The following is a 25,389-nucleotide window of genomic DNA, read 5'->3' on the forward strand; positions in this document are numbered from 1 at the left end:
GTATTTAAAGCATGTCTATGTCTGCATGGGAAAGTAAGAAACGAAATTTCAATTCTTTGTATGACCAGTGCATGTAAAGAAATTGACAATAAAAGCCGACTTGACTTGACTTCTGCTTTACAATAGTGCTGTGGAGTGGATGACACTCATTGTCCAAGATGTTGATCAGTTTGTTCAGGGTCCTTTTGTCAGATATTGAAGTGATGCACTCCAGTTCAGCTCCCACTACAGAGCCAGCTTTCCTTACCAGCCTGTCAAGTTAAGCCCGCATCCTTCTTCTTTGTGCTTCCTCCCCAGCATACCACTGCATAGAAGAGGACGCTGGCAACAACAGACTGGTAGAACATCCTGAGGAGCTTGCTGCACACATTGAAGGACCGCAGCCTCCTCAGGAAGTACAGCATGCTCTGCCCTTTCTTGTAGAGCAGGGGTCTCCAACCTTTTTGGAGATGAGGGCTACCTGAAGACCAAAATCATATGGAGGGCTACTCAACAGAAACAAACAGACCCTCACCCCTTTTTTGCGAGGGTAGTCCTCCTAAATAATAGGCCTATGTGATTTTTACTTTTAAATTATCAATATTGTGTAGGCCTATAAGTATATATTAAGCAACTGTATTTTCATCTGATTCTTCAATACATTAATATCAATATGCAACACTACCAACATTTTTGTTCAGTTTGTTCATTTCAAAGTTTGCATGGGGAATCTAATCTAAAAAAAATGTAACACAAAAAAAAAAAAAAAATTTTTGTGCAATTCATAATTTGGGTTACAATTTGTACCCATTATACCCACCCACCATTATGAATTTCAGACACAAAATGACCAACAACCCCCCCTCCCTCTATCTCTCTGAAGGGCCCAAGTGAGTAGGCCTATTTAGCATAGCCTACCGTACGTCTAAGGCATAAGAGCTACTCGGGATGTGATTTTCCTTAGGGTTGAAATTTATTTGATCAAATTTTAATTCAGTTTATTTTAACTATTTATTTTGTTATGTTTGTATATATATATATATAAAGGCATAGTAGGCTATGACCATGACTTCATGTATTTCCCATTCCCGCCCACAGAAAAGTAGGCCTTTTGGACTACAAGACCCAGACGCTGATGTTGTAGCCCCACAGGAAGTGATTGGAGCCCTTCCTATGTCTTAGGCGAATCGCCGCCATGAGGCCCTTTTCCGTCGTAAGGGAGTGCGGAGTGGAATCGTGTACACAAGTGAGTAAGAAAAAGATCGAAAATCGCCCTTTTTATGCACCTGAATAGGTGGTCTTTTGAGGATTTCTTGTTGTTAGAATGCTTGTACACCTCTTTTATGGTAAAGAAAGGTCGATTTACCTCATTTTGCTTGTTAAAACGTTTCATAAAGCAATTCCGAAATCACTTGTTCTCCATGTGTGACTGCCGTTCTACATGGACGTCTCTTAGCGGGCTGGCTATTTGTTAGCGTTATTGACATGAGGTTGATAGTGTAGCCATTGTATACCAATTGAGCAGTAAGTAATAATGTAAATGATTAACTGCAACAGTTATGGAAAGTTGTAGTTTTTGTGGAATGGAAAGGCAAAACAGAATTGATTGCCAACTTTGCCAGTTTTATTGAGAAGACACGAAGCTAGAATAGCATTAGTTGCTAGCTTGTAGAGGACTGCAGTATAGTCGCGCAGTTTTGCTAGATCAACATGCGCTCCAATTTCATGAATATTTGTGATAATATAGCATGTCCGAGCACCGAAGTAATTTATTCCAAACTTACGGAGATGGATGATTTACGTAATGGCCTGAAGTAATTAAAGTCTAGCGGGTAATGTTAAAGTAATGTTACGATTTTAAGTTGGCGTTGACTACAAACTAAACGCATGTATTTGTATTGTTGGCTTCACTGAAAATGAGGACTACCCTCAATGAACTTCCGAGAATAAAGGATGAATGATACATTTACTGAAAGTCATTCCTGTGAATTCACCTACTACCTTGTTGCATTATGTAGGATGACAGACTGGGAGACTGCCCCCGCTGTTGCCGAAACCCCGGAGATCAAGCTTTTCGGGAAATGGAGCACAGATGATGTTCAGATTAATGACATCTCTCTGCAGGTAAAATTTAATTTGTTATTTATTATAATTTATTATACACCCACAACCAATAGCCCAACCAATAGCCCAATGTCTGGGAGCGAGACTAGAGTCACATCCTTACACACTCATTGTCTTGGTGTGCTATAGTTCTCGCAGAGAAATTTTCTTTGCTAATTCATTGGCTGCTGCGTTTCATTGGCCCAGCCAATCACCCGCTCAGAAACATCAATAATAGCTGTAGATGTTGTACGCACCAACCTTAAATGTACGTTATGTGCATGTTAATACTAGTTACAGGTAGACCACTCTAGCTTATCTGTTTTCTTGACGTGCCTTGCAGGACTACATTGCCGTAAAGGAGAAGTACGCCAAGTACCTCCCCCACTCCGGAGGGCGCTATGCTGCCAAGCGTTTCCGCAAGGCCCAGTGTCCCATCGTGGAGCGTCTGACCAACTCCATGATGATGCACGGTCGCAACAACGGCAAGAAGCTGATGACCGTCCGCATCGTGAAGCACGCCTTCGAAATCATTCATCTCCTGACCGGCGAGGTACGGTTTCTATCTAAGTGGTCAATCATAGAGTTCTAACTGTATAAGATGATTAGGATTGTCCAGGTCAAAGAAGTTGGACACCTATGGCCAGTTCAGATGTGAACAGCAACAGAACCAATCATTTACACTTAACAGATTAGACATTCATATTTTTATTTTAAATGTACACTTTTTAAACCAAGCATTGTGTTAGTACAGATGGGTCTTCCAATACTGATGCATAATTTGATATATTTATCTAATTTGTTTAATTTGCATGCCTTAATTTGCATGCCTTTCCACCTGCTCTTGTAACACCTGGCACTACTAGTCTTTACACTCGGTGCACAGTACATTCTATTTACCAGATGTCTTGTTCCTGTACTCTTCTGTTTAAGCGAGACTAGAGTCACGTCCTTACATTCCACTATTGTCTGGATGTGCTAGAGTCCTCGCAGAGTAAAACTCTTTGCATATTCATTGGCTGCTGCTTAACTGTTGCGCAGCCAATCACCAGCTCAGAAACACCAACCCCCCTACCCCAATTAGCCCCTTTCACAATTTCTGGATTTCCAGCTTCATTGAACTGAGGTTATTGATCTCTTGATAGGCTAAAGCATCTTCCTGACCTTCCTGTAGACTGTGCTGTAGAAAAGTGACATTATACTACTGTTTACATCTTTGAACCTAAACCTCTGCAAACTCAGAAGTTTAAAAAAAAGTGTTGCATGTTGAATTAATCAGTTTGTTTATAGCGGACAACCGGCAAATGGGTCACCATTACTTGTAGTCTTTAATGCGACTCGTCCTTTCTCTTGTACAGAACCCTCTTCAGGTTCTGGTGAACGCCATCATCAATAGTGGACCTCGTGAGGACTCCACTCGTATCGGCCGTGCTGGTACCGTCAGGAGACAGGCCGTAGATGTGTCACCTCTGCGTAGGGTCAACCAGGTAAACCCAAGCACAACCTGCTTCGCTACTGTGACTCCCTAACTACAAGGCAATACTAGGGCTAGTTGGCACCTGTTTTGTCAAAGTTTGCCGTTATCCACTTTGCTAGCTGCAGAGCTTAAAGTTCTCAATTGTTGTGCTGGAATTCAGTGTCGAGCTGGGCCTTTTAAAATTTGATAATGGATAATTATGTATAACAGCTTAAACTTTTAGCTAACATCAAGCACAGAAATATTCCTCGCCTGCCCTGTAGCTAGTGTTATGGTGCTGTCCACTGTGGTAGTTGATGTCATGGTTTTCCAGATGAGTAGCCCAGATGTCTTGTTCCTGTAGTCTTCTGTTTAAGCGAGACTAGAGTCACGTCCTTACATTCCTCCATTGTTTTGATGTGCTAGAGTCCTCGCAGAGTAAAACTCTTTGCATATTCATTGGCTGCTGCTTATTGTTGCGTAGCCAATCACCAGCTCAGAGACAGACTTAATATCTGGACCATGTCAATTGTGCATAACAATATTATCTTGAGTTGGTGGATGTTCTGTTTTTGAAGTGTGTACTTTGCAACTCTCCCACAGGCTATCTGGCTGCTGTGCACTGGTGCCAGAGAGGCTGCCTTCAGAAACATCAAGACCATCGCTGAGTGCTTGGCTGATGAGCTTATCAATGCCGCAAAGGTAAGTCAAGCATAGGGTTCCCCAGGTCTCTCTGAAACAATGTATTAGTTTTTGCCGTCTAACGTCACAATAGACCTCAAGTTCATTTATCTGGGTACCATCTTTGCCCATATAAGGAGATCTGGATCTCATATGGGCAAAGATGGCAGCTTTGGGTCGTTTTGGTAGGCACACTTGAGATCTATTTCATCCCACGGCAAGATGTGTAGTTCTGCTTAGAATCTGTGCAGAGCATACGAGACACCATGGACACAGTTGACCAGGAAGTCAAGGAGGGACAGAGTGAACAGGACTAGGCAGAGTGTAGTTTTAGTGGCAAGCATGGAGTTAGCTTCCTGATTAACAGGGGATCAAAGAGGTATATTTGACATGATGGTGCTGATTATTGCAATGGCGCTGGAATTGTTGATGGTAATGATGATAGTAAAGTAGGTCTCATAAAGTGAGAGGGCATTAATCACTCAATGTGAGATAGTGGAGCATAAGCTGTGTTTTTGTAGCTAGTTGCATACTGTAGGCATAGCTCCCTAATGCAGTTGCAATTTCAGTTTTCTGACTAGCTAACATTAACAATGTGGGCTAAGCCGTGTCAGTGAGGTCCTCATCCTGTCAGGAAAAGCTAATGATGCAATCCCCATTGCTTCACTGTGATCAAAAAATGTGTATCCGTTTAGATTAACTTGCATCTTAACAGGAAGAAACTGTTTATATTTATTCAGGAAGTCATGGTGGGCTATTTTGATCGATGACATTAGCAGTTGATACAAGAAGAGTTGTATAGGCATATGTGTCGATGTACCAAAGCAGTTGCTCTTTGTCCAGAACAGTTAAAATATTTAAGTGCACTAGTGAGATGTTATGGATGTTGAAGTAGTTAAGACAATTTAAACTCTGAAGTTGGCATTAAACATCTTAAATTTGACTTGCAAAACCCTGTACACTATTTCCAGATGTCTTGTTCCTACACTGTTCTGTTTAAGCGAGACTAGAGTCACGTCCTTACATTCCACTATTGTCTGGATGTGCTAGAGTCCTCGCAGAGTAAAACTCTTTGCATATTCATTGGCTGCTGCTTAACTGTTGCGCAGCCAATCACCAGCTCAGAAACACCAACCCCCCTACCCCAATTAGCCCCTTTCACAATTTCTGGATTTCCAGCTTCATTGAACTGAGGTTATTGATGCCTTGGCAGAGGAAAGCATCTTCCTGACCTTCCTCTAGACCGTTGCAGAAGAGTGACTTTCTACTACTGTTTACATCCACAAACCTAAACCATGGAAAAAATGCTGCATTTTTAATGTGTTTGACAGCAGACAACCGGCAATGGCTTTGAAAGTTCAGCGGAAGTTGGTTTACACGCTGGCGACATCTTGTGAAATAGGCTAATCTACAGGAGATCTAGTGCCTTCTGATGCACATTTACAATTGGACTTAATCATGTTTTTTTCTTGCTTCAGGGTTCCTCCAATTCCTACGCCATCAAGAAGAAGGATGAGCTGGAGAGAGTGGCCAAGTCTAACCGTTAAGCATGTCTGTCACTTTTTACAGAAGGAGGAAATAAAATTGATGGAAATACAAAAGCGGCTTCTGTTTCTTTAAGTAGTGTTGGAGTTAACAAATCAGGATTGAGCTTTACCAAAGTCCTTTAGACAAGTCCCTCCACTCGGTGGCCATATTGCAGTGCACATATCCCTTTTTTTTTTTTCCTCCCCTCTCTCCTCCCCACTGGTGTCCTCATTAGGAAGTCTCTGGTTTTACACTCTACAAACTTTAAGGGGAAAACCTAGATGTGCTTACAAAGTGCCCCACACATTTATCAGAATCTTGTACAAGATATCTAGATGCAAAATCAATCCCCTTTATGCATCACTATAATTGTCCCAGCCATTTAGGTTGAAATCAGCCTTGGTGTTGGGAAAGCACCTCTGTCACGAACACTGTCAGTGGAGTTACAGCCTCTGTGTGTTGCCAGATCTTGGAAAAAATAGATAAAAGAAAGCCCATCATGCATGGACAGTCTTCTTTCAACCCGGATATGTCAGCATGGAAAAGTCACGACCCTCAAGAGAACAAAAACATCAATAGCCTAAACAGGCAAAAGCGCAGTGCCCCTTTTAGATGCGTTATAGCGCTCTAGTTGCACTTAGTTGTTAGCGATTGATCATGTTGCTTTTTTAAATATAATGCGTTTGTTAGTATAGGCTAGGAGATCCGCAACAAAGAGAAAAGTACCATCTTGGAGCATCAGCATTGCATCTTTATCTGGGAAATTACGTGGTTGATCTCCCCCAGTTTTTGTATTTCATCCGCTGTCCATCCCTGGGAGCCGAGATTGGATCTAGACTGCTCAGATATGCGCAAAGACAGTGCAAATATAATTTTTGAGTGGGCACAAAGAATGGACCATTTTTGTAGTAAACATCACTTGATCTGGGAACCCAAAATCATTATTTCCTCTACACATTTTTCCAGCAGCAGGGGTGTTAGTCATAGTTAGGCTAGGGGGTTTGGGGCATGCTCCCCCGGAATAAAATATTGAAAAATTACTCCTTAAATGAGGATTTCTGGCGAGTTTTGTCATGTCATGAACTTGTTATCGGAGGGTTGCCGGTTCGAACCCCGACCAGTAGGCACGGCTGAAGTGCCCTTGAGCAAGGCACCTAACCCCTCACTGCTCCCCGAGCGCCGCTGTTGTTACAGGCAGCTCACTGCGCCGGGATTAGTGTGTGCTTCACCTAACTGTGTGCAGTGTGTTTCACAAATTCACGGATTGGGATAAATGCAGAGACCAAATTTCCCTCACGGGATCTAAAGAGTATATATACTTATACATACATTGTTTTGGAGGTGGTCTAATTGAGTGCCTGCCCTTTAATGATGCAAGAGAGTAATTTGATTTCTGAGGAAGGCTTGTTTGAGTCTGGAAAAATAATTGTGCATAGTGCATAAGGATATGTGTATACAATTCATTAGCCTGTTTTCATGTCATTAAAATAAATAAATAGAAAACGGAATAGTAAGGATACTCTACGGCTAAGCAATTTACAAAAATGTATGTACTGACATAAATAGTTTACATTAGAATTTCAGCCCAAAGTTGGAGACCATGTAATGATGCAATTTCACAGCTCCACAACTTATTGTAGGCCTACAGATACATGCTTCATATCGTCATATGGTAAGGTCTGCTGTTTATTTTGATATATGGCTTGCCAAGAGTTTGTGAGATATATCACCGAGAGTAGGCCTAATGTGCAGAATGCAAATGGGCCTATGATTTAATTTCAAGTAAGTTCAACGTTAATTTTCCCGCAAATCGTCTATCACAGCAACTTGGCGCTAATATCATTGCGTGATGAGTACTCCGTGAGCAATACAACCAAGAAGGAGGTGTGTGAATTTGGACGCAATTCCAGTCAGTCTGCCACATATTAGGTGGGGAAAAACACATTAAGGCCCCAGCCCCATTCTAGATCCGGCCATGCTGGAAGCAGAATTCCAAGTGTCAAGAGACAGGATGAGCAGTAGAGGCAGCACATTAGTAATGAAGCAAGAACCAACATAGTCGGCATTTAAAAAAGGTTTTAAAAAGTATTTCACAACAAGAAAAGTATTTCACAACATTACCTTTACCTTAAACATGACCGGTTTATATCCACCGATCCAGACAACAGGGTTGTTTGTCTTGTGAAAAAGACTTTTTACATATTGGTTCTCCTCTGGGGTTTGGATAGAGATCAGGTTGCCTCCATGTGATGCACATCTTATCTACAGATATGAGAATATTGAGCACAATGCATAATTTCATCTTGATTTAGTATGTCTTATCAATCTATCCTTTTGTTTCGCTAGTCTTGAAGTGAAATGAGGCTTCTGAATGAGCTGAATGATTGTTTTAATGTAAGTCACTGCCTGAGGAACTTGAGCTTTAAATGAGAGATGGATGAGAGACGGTTACCTGAGCATTGTCCCATGTCTCTAGCCTGGCGGGCCATCCTATATTGAAATGTATAGTCTGGAATTGAGCCATTCACCTTGCTTAATCCAAGGGGTGGGCAGGGAATTGTCTTTCAAACTGCCTAGGCATGCAATAGGCCAGTGCTACGACCATATCCGTATCCGGTCTGCAAAACGGCAAATACATCCTTCTTCGAAAGGAATGACTTAAGTGCATTGTGTTGCTCAACTTTCAAAGAAAAGCAAGTCCAACTCCTCCAAAGTTGACGCCAACGCTGATTCAAACAACCGCTCTTCGTTCGCCATAGCCACCTTCCTTGTTGTTCACCGTCGCAGGACTGTCGCCATCCTGTTAAGCCCGCCTTAAGACTCTCTAACAAAATAGAGTGCTGTGATTGGATGACGTCCACGGCGTCAGCCAATAGAAATCCCTATGGTTTGATACTAGACGTACAGGCTGAGCAAATTAATTTGTCGCCGCTAGGGTGCGTCTAGATTTCTAGGCTACCATGTCTCTGCAGCTTCATGAAAACGATAGCAGGAATCTTCAAACTTTTCAAGTTCTCTTTACACTGTGAGCCTTGGCTGCTGGCCTGGCTGAACGCAAGGGCAATGCAGACGAGCAGAGGAAAGAAAAGAGGGCCCATGATGAAGATCACCTGAGGGAGGAAGACTCAGGGCCACAGTGAGAATGCTGCAAGACATTATCCATTAGATATGTCAAAACTGCCACACATCATGTGGAAGCATAAAGAAGCTTAACCCTGATTTAAAAATGATTTGACAATTTACGTTATAAATCTATAGACCCATGAGATGAGATTGGAAAGGAAATACATTTCTGTTGTTAACCACTTTCCTTTCAATCAATAAAGATACACACTGAAACATTATTAGTGAAAAAAGCAACAAAGCTAGCCTGTAAGTGTTGCAGACATATAGAATGTATACTATCGGTCATTACCTTGAGGCTGAAAATCTCAGATGCTCTGTTTCTCAGGTGTGAGGTAAAGCTGCTGGATCTCCAGGGGACTTTTATACATGAGTGTCTGTCCACAATTCAGTGGAAGAGCCATGAACCTGCTACGCCAGATTCCAGCGAAGAATCAACAATCAATATGTTGCATCAAATCTGTTTAGTTGAACTCTGCCATCATTCCAAACATGACAGGTATTTGTCCATCTTCTACACTCCTCACCGTCTGCACTCTAAAAAAATGTTAACAGGATGAATGAAAAATATTGTTGAACCATGCACCCATTCTGGAGGAAAAGATCAGGCAATGTGCCGAGAGACCTGCCCCAATAGGCAGCATTGGACCACTAAACCACTCAATGATCCAAACCATACAGCCAAACAAGGCAAGAAATTGTTAATAACGATATCAATATTTTAGAGTGGCCCAGCCAGACTCCAGACCTCAGTCCGTCAATGGCAGTGTCATTTTCAGTCAGAACAAGCATATTGATAAAGAGAAAATAAACATTAAATCAATATTTGCCAAGGGTATTCTCATTTTGTTTTTAACTGTATATAGTTAACAAATCTTGTTCCATGTGTCCTTTTTTGAATTTGAGCCCCTGCCCCTCAAAAGGTCTCTGCATGGCCCTGTCTGGCTCTGGGACTTAATACTTACATGAAGACAGCATTTCCCCCTGAAATCTTAAGTTTAAATATGTATATAGCTTGTTTGGTGAGAAATTGAGTCTATAGGTGCAAACAGGGTAGTAAAAAAAATCTTTCCATGATTACAGTGAAATAAGATACAGTAGCCTAAACCAAAATCTCAAAATTGACCATTAGCCTACATAGGGGAAAATATTGTGCCTGTGTCCTGCCTTAAACATTAGGGCTAATTGCATAATTTTGATTGTAGGCTTATACCTAATAGGCCTTCATTCTACTAGTTTGTTCCTTGCCAATAGATCTTCATCAATACATTATAGACAGCCTTCCCTTACATGTGAAAGGGTGGATTGTATAATACTTCTAATAATGAAGACCTTTGTGTTTCTGTGAATGTATGATATGAATATTTGCATGAGTGTGAGGGTATTTTAATAAATCGGTTAGTAGTAGAAGTGCTCTTTTTTTACTTTAGCCCCTGCCCTTCAAAATCTCTGTGCTCGTCCCTGTACATGACTCTTAGATCTTCTAATGGACAGTACTTGTCTCTACTGTATAAAGATAATTGGGGATAAACTTTTATCTGATTACCTGATATGGTGCCCAGTTTTAAGTTTTTAAAAATGATTTTGTCATCCTCTTGTTGTTGTCTGCCCTTCTTCCCTTCACCTGTGCTACAAGGCCAAAGTCATAGGGTCTGAGTAGTCTTGCTGGGGTTTACATGACAAGCATAGAGAGATATAATTAATACAGTGAGTAAGTCAGTGAGTAAGTATTTTTTCAAATGCACATTGAAACACAGCTTTCATTGACCAATGTGCTGTACATAATACATCAGACAGATAATACACATATCATATGTATACGAAAAGATGTTCGCCAATGGACATGCAGACACAAATCTATGACAATGACCAATCATGGTCAGAAATATGAGACTGGTACCTGACCACTATATGTACTCATTTCACAATGTATTTGTAATCTCGGCGGACGGATTATTAGCCACTGGGCCCCTGGGTACAGACATGAAAAGGGCCCCCCTGCCCACCTCAGAAAGTAAGAACATTTACATTTATTCATTTAGTAGACACTTTCCATTTAAAGTGAATCTCTGTTTTGCATCTTTGTACTATATCAAAAGAAACCTTAACTTTTGTTGGCCTTTTGAATGTCTTACTTTCACTTTCATGTCATCCACCTAAACTTTCCTACTGCTAGATTTGACCAATCTTCCATAGCCTATGTGCACAAGTAGTTTGAGTAGAACTACTGATCTTCATTATCTCCCTGCTTGTTGTCATCATGTTGTGGTCAAAATTACTCCAAGAGAACTGGTGTGAGACTGCAGCTTTATCTTACACTCCTCCACGCAAAATGTCCTGGAATGTGATTGGGAATAAACTGTAGTATAACTTGACTGAATTAACTATACTTCAGGCATTAGTGCAAAGGTCACACACCTACTTGTCCACGTCCCAGACCCCAAACAAATACTCAACATGTTCCACAGAAACATTCCACAAGCCAGTGATCGAAGCCAAGAACATTTACACTCTCTCTAGCAGGTTGATACTCCTTCAGTTCAGTCTCCTATCCCGACCTATGAAGCCTTTATTCAGTCTCCTACTCTTTATTCAGTCTCCTACTCTTTATTTAGTCTCCTACTCTTTGGTTGACAAGCTGGAGAGGTTGATCAACTGAGCTATTCCAGACACCAGATGGACATCCATCAACGCCCTGCCTCCTCCATCACCCTGTGGCAAACTTGTGTGTGAAGGTGAAAAACAACAGGATTTTTGGCACACCTGGCCAACAGAGGCACACCTGGAACAGAGGCTCACCTAGAACAGAGGCACACCTGGAACAGAGGCTCACCTAGAACAGAGGCTCTGACCAACTTTGGATCAGACCTCGCGTTTTAGTCCACCTTGTTTCACGGTCGACATTATCGATCTTACAATGGAGGCCTACAAACGCAAGAGCCCTGAGTGCTCCGATATGCAGCCATTGCTGGAAAACATGGTCTTTGATGTCCTTTGATACTTAACATTTTTATAAAAATAAACAGAAAGGTGCTTTCAATAAATTGTATATTAAAATTTGGTCAACAAAGGCTTGTAACTGCTTTTCCAGGTGGCAGAACGCTGACCAAAAGCACTTTTTGGGGCCTCAATATTTTATTGTGTTTTAGAGCATATTTCAAAATGTTTCAATTGATGACATATCCTAAAGTTGTGTTGAATGCATTAGTTTTTATTTTCTCATATTCACATGGCTATAAATGTACTTGGTCAAGTAGGCCGAGAGAGAAAAAACACCCATCCTCACTCATTCTCTCCTACATATTTTTAATGCTTTTAACTTTCAATTAAAATTTTCACATTTTTTTTTGTTGTTGCTACTTCAAAAAACAGTGCTACAAATTTAAGGAGTTGAAGGTAGGAGGTAAGACAATTCTAATACATAATTTCAATACAAAAACAAATGTGCTAGAAATTCCAAGGGCCACAGGGATGTATAACAAAAGCCAGTAACAAACTTGAAACAGAACGCATAGGAATAGAAATGTTTTATGCCTTCAAAATCATCAAACAGTTTAAGTGGTCAAAATCTGCACTCATTTCTGTGTGTGTGTTTTAGTACAAAGACAACATACTGAACATTTAAGAGATGTTTCCTGTGTCTCTAATTGCATTTTTCAAAAATCTACTTCTTGAAGAGCAATTTAAGAATTGACTAGTAGTTCAAATTGATTCTGCCCCTTGTATACAGTTCTCTCCACAGTGGCACAGGGGAAAAGCACTTGATGTCGTTCCCTACATTGACCTGTAGATGGGGGTGCAGAGCCAGTTGGTTTCACAACATCATACTCAGAAATTGCTGTGCCCCATATGGACAGAATTTCACAAAACCTGGCGTGTACAGAGGTTGACGCAGCAATCCCCCACGCCATATTCTGCCTTGTTCAAACATCTAACCATCGGTATCTACAGTACTCTCCAGAATTATTGGCACCTTTGGTAAAGTGGACTATAAACAGGTATAAAAAATAATCTTTTGGCGATTTATTGTACTCTCACAATGAAAACAATAAGGAAAAATCAACTCTTGAATGGAGGCAAATTTAAGGAAAATCTCATAAAGAAATAAATATTTTAAATAAATAACTTACAAAACATAACAGAAGCATTTTCCTATCTAATTCCAACATTTCAGTTAATCAGAGTGTCTGTGAACTTTCAGAAGTAGTTCATGACATTCTTTTTCAATAAGGTATGAAAATAAAGTGAGGGGCTAAATCCTCTAGTAATTTTTCAACGTTGGAAGGACAAGAGAATACACTAAATTTAAATAAAAAGAAAGAATGTTGACTTGAAGTCAGAGAATGTGGTACCTTGTTGAAAATGTTTTACAGTTAAAACAATGATTAAAAGGTTCTAATCAACTGGAAATGTGACAAACATGCTTAAACAAAGACCTATGGTTATCTTACCCCCACGCACAGTATGGAGGATGATAAGAAGGGCAAAAAATCCCATAAGAACCACTGTTGGAGAGTTCCAGAAAAGGGTATCATCTTGGGGTCAAAAAAACTCTTCAAAAGTGACCTCATTGCTAATAGATTATTTAGAGGGCATGCCAGGTAAAGAAAGGCCTGTACATTCATTTAATTACCCATGTAAACGGCAGGCATAGAGGCAGGCAGATTTTTATTTTCAAAGGCCAGTTATTTCATGGATCCAGGATACTATGCATCCTGATAAAGTTCCCTTGAACTTTGGAATTAAAATAGCCCCACATCACATACCCTTCATCATACCTAGAGATTGGCATTTTAATTTCTGGATTTCAGTCACCAAATCAGGAAAAGTTGGGACATTTTGTAAAATGCAAATAAAAACAGAATGTGATAATATACAATTATACAATGGGCCTCGTAAGCCCATATATAGCAGCAAAAAAGGACACAGAAAACATATCAAATGTTGAAAATGACAGATTTGACTATTTCAGGGAAAATATATGTCAATTTTGAATTTGATACCAGCAACATGTTTCAAAAAAAGTTGGGATGGGGGTAACAAAATGCTGGAAAAGTTGTGTAATAAAAAAAAAGGTGTTTCACAACTAATTAGGGTAACTGGCAACACGATTGGGTATGAAAAAGATCACCCCAGAGAGGCAGGGTCTCTAGAAGTAAAGATGTAGGGGTATTCATCACTCTGTGCAAACCTGTGTGCACAAACAATGAAACAATATAATTTTAATGCTTCTTAACATGGAATTGTGAAGTATTTTTTCAAATTTTTGCAAACAAGGGAAAGAGCTGAAAAACATCTTTTTGCACCTAAATATGAGTTTAAGAAATTTGCAGATGATTACATTCTGTTTTTATTCACATTTTACGTCACAACTTTTTCTGATTTGGTCAACAAAGGCTATTAACTGCTTTTCCAGATGGCAGAATTTACCTCTGAGGTAGGGCAAGATGAGCAACAAAAGCACTTATATTTTATTGTGTTTTAGACCATGTTGTGTTGAATGCATTGGTTTTATTGTCTCATATTCACATGGCTATAAATGTACTTGGTCAAGTAGGTCGAGGGAAAAAAAAACACCCATCCTCACTCATTCTCTCCTACATACTTTTAATGCATTTAAGAAAATTGAAATACAGTTACTTGAAAAAACAGCGATACAAATGTAAGGAGTTGAGAGGTAAGAAAATTCTAATACATAATTTCAATGCAAACAAATAGAATGCTAGAAATTAAAAAGGCTTTCAAATTCTAAATTTGGTGAGAGATTTGTTTCCATAGTTTTAGTGCATTTATTAGGGCAACAGGAATATACAACAAATGCCTTTAACCAACTTGAAACAGAACACATAGGAATACTAAGAGTAACAATGTATTATGCCTTCAAAATCACACAGCTGAAGTGGTTAAAGTTTGCAATCATCAATTGCATTCTTCAAAAATCTACTTCTTGAAGAGCAATTTACGAATGACAGATTGATTCTGTCTCTTGTATACAGTTCTCTCCACAGTGGCCTAAATAAATCCTTATAGAGGTGCCTCAAGGGCAAGGGACAATGCATAGGACACCGTAGACAAAGCCACAGAACTGAACAAAAAAGGGTATTCATTTCCAAACCAGAGGAGGTGGCATCAGACTACTATGTTACGACCTCTGTGCTTGACAAACCAGGGTCACCTCCATCACCGATTTAAAAAGTCTCTGCAGGGGCATTTTTGTACATTCAAGTGATAAGCATTCCTCGTAGAGTTTACACAGGAAACCGACACCTAAGCATGTCCACAGATGTTTGGATTTGTTGTTGTTGTTGTTTCTGTCCCCAGGCCCTTGGACTAAGCACATTCACAGGTATGATACAGCACAGGCTGCTGCTTCTATCCCCACAAGCTGCAGCTGTGCTGGACTAGCAGGAAATCGTTCCCACAGAGGGACACGACTGAGGCTGCGATCCAAAAAATGTAAGTGGTGAAAGTAATATTTCTTGACTGGTTACTCGGTCACTGTGTGTATTATGGGCTGTTTTACTGTATAACATCTTGTGTTTGTATTTTAAGGGTAAATAGTTGTAGAATGCGATTCATAGGCTACTGTGTGTGTGTGTGTGTGTGTGTGTGTGTGTGTGTGTATGCGTCATGAGAGAAGGAAAAGGGCCTGTGACTCCACAGAAAGTGCTAGTATGCTAGTACGCCTGATGCTTTCTGTTGATTAGAAGACAGAAGGAGGAGAGTGAGCTGCCGAGCTTCGAGGCCTCACTACAGGCTGTAGGGAGGAGGGTGTAGTCTGGAAGCTTCTGGAAGGCCTGAGACAGACAAAGAGAGAGCATTTGTTTGTTTGTTTATTTATTACACCTCTCTCTGGCAAATGCTTAAATATATATATATTTGTGTGTGTGTGTGTGTGTGTGTGTAAATATTTCATGCATTTGTTGGCTGCCTATTGCACTCCTTTTTTCCCCTTTTGAACAGAGAGAATTTAATCTGAAGGAGTAAGAGGATGAGCAAAGGACAGAAGGGGGTCGTAATTGAGATGAGTAAGCAAAGATGGATACTGTAGTCCCTGCGACTAAATTGCTAAGAAAACTGAGATTCTAGCTCCCTCTCGTAAATATGCAAAAAAGAATTACTGCTCATGAATCAATTATTCATCAAGCTGTAATTATCTGGGTGCCGATTAATTTCTAAATATCATTAAAAAGTAAGTGGAAGCAAAAAAAATGCATCTCAAGCAGGCCCTCAGGCCATGAGGGAGGATGATAAAAAATAAACAAAATGTGCATTGTTAAAGAACCTTCAGTATTAATGAGGAAAATACAGCACGCTTTCTTTTTAATCCTCTCCGATTGAGAAAAAGGGGGGGACCAGGCTTATACTGCCTGTGTTGCTATTGCTGAAGCAATCAGTTACAATCAGCTACCAAGCCATCAGTTTTGTTTTTGAGGGTTTGATGGCTTTTGTATTCAACCACATCAAATTAAAGGACTTTCGAGCAAGCCTGATGGTAAATTTGTAACATGTATTAACCATCAAGCTACCATCTCAAGCCTCTGAAATATTTACCGTGAACCAATTGCTCTTAACTTGATTTTGTACAACCAAAAGAAATGAAAGAGTTTTTCAATAATTCCACATCTTTGTAGTCTCTCTTTGTATCTGAAATGTAAACGTAGGTACATATGACTAATGTTTTGAGGCCGAGTCAAGGATGTAAGTATTCTTATTTCCATTTGTGCATTTCCTTTCTCTTTGTATACTTTCTTTCTCTTGCTTTTAAAGAAAAGCCATTGGTCATGTAAGCAACTGTAACAGCACAGATTTATAAAAACAGATAAATTATTTCAGAAACCAACCAAACTTTACTTGCTCTTAGATACAACCATATGCTATGTAAATACCTGTTTTGAAAGAAAGCACAGACGCTACGTAATCTGAATGTGAAAAAAAACAGAACACATTGCTCACACTCACAGTCACACTGTTGGGACACTCCTCAGCCGTAGGGTGGAGCAGGTAGTCCACTTTAGCTGGACCACGGATGTAGACGCAGTTGGCCGCCGCATCCTCAGGGACCGTGAGCACCTCATAGTGATGATCCGTCAGCTGCTCCATCATCTAGGAAACACATACACACACAAAGACAAATGGAGAGAGAGATCATAAATCAAGGCAAAAAATCACAATGATATTCACATTCATTCTTAGTGTCACAGCAACAAGCTGTCAAACACGGACATCAGAGACATCTATGTGCCGCGCGCACGCACACGTGCACACACACGCCTCGTTGATGAGATTAGTGCAACATCAGCAGACAGGGCCTGCGAATCACATTACGCTAATGCCAAGGTCCCCCAATGGTGCCTGGCTTGCTCTTAATCAGCTCTGGCACGATTCTGGCTCAGGTCTGGCCCAGGTCTGTTGGCCGGGACCCGTACCAGATCAGCCCAGGGTCCATTTAAAGTGCTCTGTAGGTCTTTCTGGAAAGCATCCCATTGATGCCCATTCCCAAACATCCCATTTGATCATTTCCAGGGGTGCTACCAGCAGTGAATTTGAACTCTTACCAAACTGTTTCAGAAGTGCAGCAAACACATCTTTCTTGGAAACGATGTGATTAGTATTACATTATGTATTTTATCTTGTATTCAGTCATCCAGCCTGGTTAAATGACCCAAAATAATGACCCAAAACACACTAAGGAACAGAGAATGGGCAATTCTGACCTGACCATCTCTGAGACAGCTGAAGCATGTGTGCACGGCAAGAGATGCAAAAGTCTCATTCAAAGCTACAGAATGTTTTGGCAGTGACTGCCTCTAAAGGTTGTGCAACACACTATTAGGTAAAGGGCACCATCCTATTTTTCAGCACCATTTTATTTTTATAGGAAAAATTGAGTTTTTCTTTTTTCATGGAAAGGTACCAACAAATTTAGCCATGATTGTATGTCTGTCTTTCGCAATATATTTTTCTTCATATTTTCACTCCACAGTCAATCACATCACACTCCTCTCCTCTGTACACGGTGCACACACAGAGCCATGACTGCCCTAAATAAAAAAAACCTGATGGGACAGCTAGAGGAATCTGCTGAATTTCAGGAAAGTGTACAGGATTAAAATTTCTGAACTTCAAGAGCTTCGACAAGTTTGGATGTTTCTATGGACAACCCTGCAACAACACCCACCTCTCCCTCCAGCTGTTTTCAAGCACATGTTCTAGAAGCCCCCCATATCTCTCTCTCTCTCTCTCTCTCTCTCTCTCTCTCTCTCTGTGAACACCCATGGCCCACTACAACAATTTGGTCAGAGTCATTTCAAAACAGATGCAGACCTCAAGCATGTAGGCAAGTTGGCTCTGCCTCTTGGACTAAAACCCTGCGGCTCTTAGTGGTCTGCCCTTCAAAAGTTAATGGCTTTTAGCAGGTCAACTGACTGATGTGCACTTTGTATGTTGCCTTAATTTGGTTAGGCGCACAGGGTGTGTAGAGAATGACAGCATTCCCATGTGGGGCAGAGTCCTCTCTCTTCTTTCTTCTCTCTTTATTTCCTTCTCTCTTCTTTCTTTTCTCTTTCTTTCTTTCTTTTATTGTTAATTTCTGTTTTTGAACTATTCTAAATGTTACATTACTTTGTCATTTACTTCGGATAAAAGCATTTGATAACATATCTAAACCTCAGGCTCATAATGTTCTTTATCTTAACCTTCTCTTCTCTTCCTTTCTTTCTTTCTCTCCCTCCTTCCAGCATTCCACCCTTTGTGTATCTGTGTAGCTTCATGGTGATGAGAAACCCAAACAGACACTAACCCGCAGTGTCTTCCTGGCCCCTTCGCTGTTACTGATGATGATGGTGTCTGGGCCTCCCATTGAACAGATGTTTTTCAGCCGGTAGCCTCCGTACACAGGCACAGTGGACACAGCAAAGTCCTACACACACACACACACACACACACACACACACACATTAAAAACTATTTAAAGCACAGGGTTGTAAGAACTGGTATTAATACCCCTTGTTGTAAGGTTTCACCAGATTAAGTACCCATTTATTGCCAAGAGGATTCCCAAATACATGAAAAACATGTGAGTGAATGAAACAACAAAATTACACAGTGCAACACCAGGCTTTCCACGTGCATACCAGCAATGACAGAGATGTACTCTGCCTGTAATCTGTCTATATATCATCAAAATGAATAAAAAACAAAATACTTCTGTTACTGTAATGGCTCGTAAAACTAAAAACATTGATACATGTACGATACAATTAGCATCTAACCCGCAGTGATCCAATACATTTTACTTTACATATCTGTTTTTCTACAGTAAGTGCAGGATTGTACAGATACAGGTAATATAGATTACAGTACGCTTACACCAGTGTTTGGGTAAGTGTGAGTACATATTCTACAGTGTGACTGTATGATTGTCCCTCTTCAGAAAAAAAGGAATTTCTGCCCTTTGCTTTGAGTAACCAGAGACTGTAGGCCTTTGTACTGCTTTGCATAGTTTGCTAAACAACAGCTCTTGAGAATCAGCGATATTTACAATGGCAGCAAAGAAAAGGAAAGGTCCAGGACAAATATTTCCTTTGGCAGGACACGTCTAGTGAGATTTGTGAATATTCAAATCAAACGGCAGCTGCTGGACAGAATCTGCATAAGGTTCTGTGTCATTTGTTTGCATCAATTTGAATGCTGTCAATGGGAAGAACATTTTAATCTGCATTTGGTCAAAAACATGATTGGAACATGTAAAGCTAAAAGTTAACCCAAACAAATGAAAAACCAAATGAAAGGCCATCCTTATGTAAAAGAGACACAAATCACACACAGACACACGAAGCACCATGCTATCCACTTGGAGGTAGGCACTTAAGAGGCTCGATCAACATTTATGGCGTGACCAGCTGTGCTTCAACCAAATCCAACATGGCTGTAGATAGTGTCTGCAGCCCTTTTTGGTTTGGTGCGTGGATACAAGCAGAGTAGATATGGAAAGTATGCAATAGCTAATTTCTTTCGTCAGACAGCCCGATAAGTTCGCCGACATGAAATTTCACGAAGCCAAACACAACAGTCAAGATCAAGACACAGCGGCCATATTGATGGCAAATGAAAGGTAGTGTTAGAGAACACTTTAGGATTCAAGGATTCAAAAAGCTTGATTGTCGATAACATAATGACTAACAATTGTCTTGGGTTTGAGAGGCTTGGGTTTCAAGAATGGAATAACAAAAATTAAAGGAGACTATTTGCCTATTTACTATATGTCAAATAAACAAACAGATAATGTGACTCATACGAGTGTCAAGAGCCATTAACTGGAGGCAGTATCATAACAGGGTGCACAGATTGATTACATATTAGATTTCCTCTGTTTTCAAACATCAAGGGAGAGTGTAATGTGCCTCTCACCCGGAAGGTGTCTGCCAGCACCTCTGCGCCACGGTGGTTGGTGTGTTTGGAGATTCCCACAAAGAACTTCTCGTCCTGTGAAGAGCACATCGCTGCCCTCCAGAGTTGCCCCTCCAGATGCTCCCTCCTCCACCCCCATCTCTACCACGGACAGGTTGAGCTCCGTCAGCACTCTACGCACTGCCTCCACCTATAGAGGAGGAAATAGACAGACAGATGGAGAGACTGATGCAAAGAAAAAGAGGGCTAAGTGGCTCAGTGATATAAAGTGGTCACTTTACAAAACAAATAGACTTGTCATGTCTTCATTGAGCCCTTTCAAATGAACATACAGATAGAAAAGGAAATAAAGAAGGAAAGAAAGAAAGAGAGAGCGAGAAAGAAAGAGAGATAGAGGAAGAAAGAAAGAAAGAAAAGTAGATGATGCATTCTAACAGTGTGACTCCACATGCTCTTATCATGATCTCTAAATAAACTCCATTCAAGATTAATCCATTATGTTCCTTTGGAGTATTCTCTTTCCTTACACTTTTGCTAGTGGCTCTTGTAAACTTTGAGGACATGGACTGAAACTCATCTAGACTGTCAGAAAGCAAGCAGGAAAGAAGGAAAGAAAGAAAGGTATATGAAGCAGAAAGGAAACAGTGTGATTCCTTGCGCTCTGATCATGAGGCCCTCTAAGTAAACTCCTCTGCTGGTGTCTTCATTCAGCTTCTTAATTAATGTTAAGGTTGCCTTTGGCATTACTTTTCCCTTCAGCAGGGGAGTTTTGAACATTCTAACAGAATATTCAGTTTTGGAATAATGTGTGGTTCTAAAATTCCATGTTGATTAGCAGCTTTTAGTTAGTAGCTTTTGCAAATGAAGAGCTCTGGGGCTGCAACATGGAGAGGTTGGAGTGAAAATGGAGGACCCAAAGCTCAGCCCATCTCATTTGGACAGACAGACAGACAAGCAGCCAAGAAAAGAAAAAAGAGAAAGAAAGGAGATATCAACTAAATAATACTGAACTAAACACATTTTAACTGTGTGACTCATTATCCTCTGATGATGATCTTCTTCTAAGTAAATGCTTAGAGTGATGTCCAAAATGAATTCATCATTCTTGTCCCCTTGGGTTATGCTCTTCCCTTTCACTCTGCTTTATGTTAGAAAGAGTTCTTGCGGATTCTCTGAGGATTGGGACTGAAACTTGCATTGGATTGACTCATGGATTGAGTCACGTAGCATCTGCTATACAGACCAAAGATGGGTGGACAGAGAGACAGACAGACAGACAATGAAAGCAAGCAAGGAATGAAAAGAATCTAAAACTATATACCACTAATCATACTATAACCGAGTGATTCCTCAAAGTTCTGATAACAATGTCCACTGCATAAACTCCTGTGGTGCTGTTGGAACCAAATAATCTCTCATTGGCATTTATTGGCGTTTGTAATTGTTGCAAACTCTATGCAAAATGAAATCTGCATGGCATTACATTTTGACAGACAGTGAAATAAAGATATCTACAGTGGTTTTTGCAAACTTTCTGAGTACTGAACCTGAAATTTGCATGACATGAGTAATGAGCATCTGGTACCTTTTTTAAAAGGCAGACAGACAGACAGACAGACACAGACAGTAAAAGAAAGAAGATATCTATTAGTGGTTCTTGTAAACTCACTGAGGACTAGGAATGGCTGGTCTGTACTGAGTTCTGAGGATCTAGATAGATCTAGATCTAGATCTAGAACCTCTGTGAACAACATACAGTATGAGCATCTCCTGCCAAAACCTGTCTGGGTCTTCCACTCACTGGCCACCCACTGACCTCGCTACGCCTCTGTTGTTTCCACGGCCGGGTGATTAGCGCCGTGTCCCCCTGGATCACCGCCACGTCCTCGATCTTCCAGCTCTCTGGCAGCTCGGCATCTGCGGGAATCTCGATCAGCTGGAGGCCCACCTTTTGCCTCAGGGCGCCCGTCAGCACACCGAACTGCCGCTGGGCCTTCGCCAGGTCTGTGGAGGTGGCATCCCCGCCGCCGCCGCTGCCACCGTCACCCACCTTCCCAAAGGATTCTGGGATACCCCGGACAATAGCGTGAGTGAAACGTCCATAGGGACACACACTAGCCATGGCTGTTGGATGGTGGAGATCCTGGGTACAGCTATGTATGTCCAGTCTCTGTGTGTATGTATGTGTGTGTGTCTGTGTGTGTGTGTGTGTGTATGTACGTGTGTGTCCGTATTTGTGACTTGGTCTGGGCCTGTGTCGTTCCTGTGTTCTTCCACCAGAACCCAATGGGAGGAAGTGGGCGTCCCAGAGTCTGTTCAAAGCCTTCAACACTAGAATGTATGAGGTGTGACAAGCCAGCCAGCTGGGAACCAAATAGATCTCCTGGACTGAGACCGTTTCTCTACAGGGAGTCTGGCATTCGGTGGAACATTCCAGAAAAACAAAGAGCCCACCTCACCACACACACCACTCTCCAGGGTTATTTACACGTTGTCGAGCACACTTTTCCAAAATGCTCCAATCTCCGCTTCACATCAATCCCAGGTAAAAACGACAGCGTGTTAGGAGCAGGATCCTGTTTTGTTTGCCATCTGGAGAAGAAAACAGAAGAAGAGGCAGATGTTGACACTAATAGGGGGAACGAGGAGAGTCGAGGTAAACTCGGTCACTGCTAAATACTCAAAGGAGTGGGCACAAGAGCTTTCCTCATCAAATAAAATGTTTCCAATGCCACCCCCTACTTATCAACCAAAGAGTCTCTTGATTTTAGACTGCAGATTACTGTCAGTTTAGAGGATTTTAAAAAAAAAAAATTTCAATTTCAAAAACTGCATGATGTTACAATGGCATACGATCAGCAGAGGTATAATGTTACCTTTATTGTAGGCCCATTCTGACTTAAGCAAAAACTGTCAGTAATGTGATTCTGTGGTTACTATAAACTCACATTGATATGTCATTTACAAACCTATTATAGTTAACCTAAAGCCTCTTCCATGTAATACTAGTGGGCTGGTCTACGACTGGACCGGTAACGTTGTAATTACAAACCAAACATCAACCCAATAAAAACAGCAATAACCTGAAGACCAGACTGCATTCAAGAAAAGCCCATAAATAAACCCATAGTAATCTCGGCATAATTACAGTTTAGACTACTGGAGAGCTAGCTGGCCGGCTGTAGGATGAAGGGACTTAACCCTGTTCAAAACTTGGGACAAGAGAATGATTCTGAGTCCCCACCGTGAATGACCCCATCTGCCACCACCATACTTCGCTCATTTTAAAACACCTAACTTTTAGAAGGCAATAGGTCTATCAACATCGACCATACACGTCGTTGGTTATTCCTGGGAACACTTTTGGTATGGGATTTAAGGGACGCGTTAAGTCTGTCTGAGCGTGACATGGTCCTTCATTGTAGTTGAAGCCAACCTTTCTCTAAGAAACCATGTCTCTTGCTAATGCCAAGTAAACGCTGTGCAAACGAGACTGTCAAACCAGCCAGCCGTCAACAGATTAGCGGTAACAAAACTCCACTCGACATCCAAACAAACGATACCTCAATTTCAGAACGCCATCACCATCTGTCCATAAAATGTCCCCCATCATTCCAAACACACCACATAATGTCCAAAGTACGCTACCGTTATGAGTTGAACATTATACTGTAACAACAAAACCTTAACAGAAATGTTACTCAAAGCATTAAAGACCTGTACATTTCCGTTTTGGTGAGCTTTTACGCAGGACAGGCTGATAGTTTACACAATTAAATTCGAGGACAGTCTCTCTACAAATCCGAAGCAACAAGGTTTGGTATGGCTGCAGCCAGTTATCAAAGTTGACGCCCAATAACAAAAAACTTCAAATGAGTTATAGCCACATTTCTGATATAATCTAAGTTAATTACCCGTGTCTTGTTTGAAAGTGTTAAATCAAATAAACATCCCCCTGTCGTCCACAAAAACTCAAAACGTTTCCTCTCGTCGACTTCCTCCTCTGTTTCCTTTTGAAATAGCTCCCACTTTCCCGTTATTCTCTCTCCTCTTTCTCCTTCTGTTCACCCGGCTCCCTCGCTCGCCTCTGTCCGTCCTCCTCACCCTAAACCTACACTTCCCCACAGTCACAGTGCGCCCCGACGACGTAACCATTTAAAAACACATTATTACCAGGAGATGATAATCCTTTAATCCACAATTTAAGCCTATATTGTGATAAAGCTGTGTTCAAATTGTTACAAATTATCTGGATTTTTTTTATGTCAATATAATAGAGGCTAGTCTTCAATACTTACGACCGAACAAGCAATTACAATATAATATTCGGTCCGTGAAATCTGTCGATCCAGCTAAAAATCCAAACATTCACGTTTCCCACAAATCTATTGTTTTCATTGCCACACCTCCAACGCCCTCTGTCCGCGTGTGTCCGCCCATCACGTGAACTAACAACTTTATCTGATACTTTTTCTCTCATCTCCATGGCTGACAGGTTGATATTATCGTTGTAGCCTACACATAAAACGTCATTGTTAGAGATGCATTCTTTCTCAAGTGTTTAAACGTCTGGCCAGGCTAGAATACCCTAGGCTACTGTGTGATTTTGTCGGGGAAAGAGAGAGGGAGAACAAGGGACATTCGTGTAGGATACTGCTGGACAATTACTACTTGCCTTCAGTGGGTCATTGGTTTATGCTGTCTGGTGTCGGCTTGTGCCTTTAATCCTCTGGTTCTCATATGTGGGTCACGCGATATTTAGCTGTGGCGATTGCGTGTTGGAAAGGGAGGATTAAAAAATGTCACTTCTCTTGTGCTCAGTTTATTTGCTATTTCACAGCTTCAACAGACCTAGGCTGATAATAAAGAAGTTTATACATGGACTAATATCCTAACATTTCCGCATAATCGTATGTCAGTCTATGGGTTCTGCACTGGACAATGAACTGAGCAAATATAATTTAGTTGCACTGAAACCAGGCCTGTGGACAAATTCTGGTTGTGTTGTGATAGCTTGTGAGAGCTTGTTTTGTTGCTTGGTAATAGCGCCATCTTGTGGTGGCTACGTTTACCCCTCTCCTAAAAAAGTAGGTCGTTCGGTTAAAGGG

The 25,389-nt window shown here is 41.0% G+C and overlaps 2 protein-coding genes and 4 non-coding genes across 6 annotated transcripts; 5 read left to right on the top strand and 1 right to left on the bottom strand.

Annotated features, from left to right (window-relative positions):
• Positions 1–1,146: 1,146 nt before the first annotated feature.
• On the top strand, positions 1,147–5,820 carry rps5 (ribosomal protein S5). The gene is made up of 6 exons (XM_048229430.1): positions 1,147–1,225; positions 1,998–2,103; positions 2,426–2,635; positions 3,441–3,569; positions 4,142–4,240; positions 5,698–5,820. Exons 2-6 carry the CDS (start codon positions 1,999–2,001, stop codon positions 5,764–5,766), a joined length of 612 nt encoding a protein of 203 aa, XP_048085387.1. The 5' UTR covers positions 1,147–1,225; position 1,998; the 3' UTR covers positions 5,767–5,820.
• Positions 2,182–2,313, top strand: LOC125285900. Its single transcript, XR_007192086.1, has one exon. It is a non-coding gene; the product is annotated as a small nucleolar RNA SNORA3/SNORA45 family (small nucleolar RNA).
• On the top strand, positions 3,014–3,147 carry LOC125285901. The gene has a single exon (XR_007192087.1). It is a non-coding gene; the product is annotated as a small nucleolar RNA SNORA3/SNORA45 family (small nucleolar RNA).
• LOC125285903 lies at positions 3,914–4,046 on the top strand. Its single transcript, XR_007192089.1, has one exon. It is a non-coding gene; the product is annotated as a small nucleolar RNA SNORA3/SNORA45 family (small nucleolar RNA).
• On the top strand, positions 5,219–5,352 carry LOC125285902. The gene has a single exon (XR_007192088.1). It is a non-coding gene; the product is annotated as a small nucleolar RNA SNORA3/SNORA45 family (small nucleolar RNA).
• An 8,639-nt stretch (positions 5,821–14,459) lies between the features above and the next one.
• ddah2 (dimethylarginine dimethylaminohydrolase 2) lies at positions 14,460–24,646 on the bottom strand. The gene is given in 7 exon segments (XM_048230491.1): positions 14,460–15,666; positions 16,832–16,975; positions 18,672–18,791; positions 20,282–20,347; positions 20,349–20,471; positions 22,098–22,873; positions 24,598–24,646. Coding segments are annotated over 6 exon segments (879 nt in total). The 5' UTR covers positions 22,404–22,873; positions 24,598–24,646; the 3' UTR covers positions 14,460–15,546.
• Between the last annotated feature and the right edge of the window lie 743 nt (positions 24,647–25,389).

This window comes from Alosa alosa, chromosome 20 (genome assembly GCF_017589495.1).
Source record: "Alosa alosa isolate M-15738 ecotype Scorff River chromosome 20, AALO_Geno_1.1, whole genome shotgun sequence".
Taxonomy (NCBI): Eukaryota; Metazoa; Chordata; class Actinopteri; order Clupeiformes; family Clupeidae; genus Alosa; species Alosa alosa.

Coding starts and splice junctions, on each gene's coding strand:
- rps5 (XM_048229430.1), top strand. CDS start 1,999: ATGACAGACTGGGAGACTGCCCCCGCTGTTGCCGAAACCCCGGAGATC. Junction 2,104..2,425: donor TTAATGACATCTCTCTGCAG/GTAAAATTTAAT, acceptor CGTGCCTTGCAG/GACTACATTGCCGTAAAGGA. Junction 3,570..4,141: donor CTCTGCGTAGGGTCAACCAG/GTAAACCCAAGC, acceptor ACTCTCCCACAG/GCTATCTGGCTGCTGTGCAC.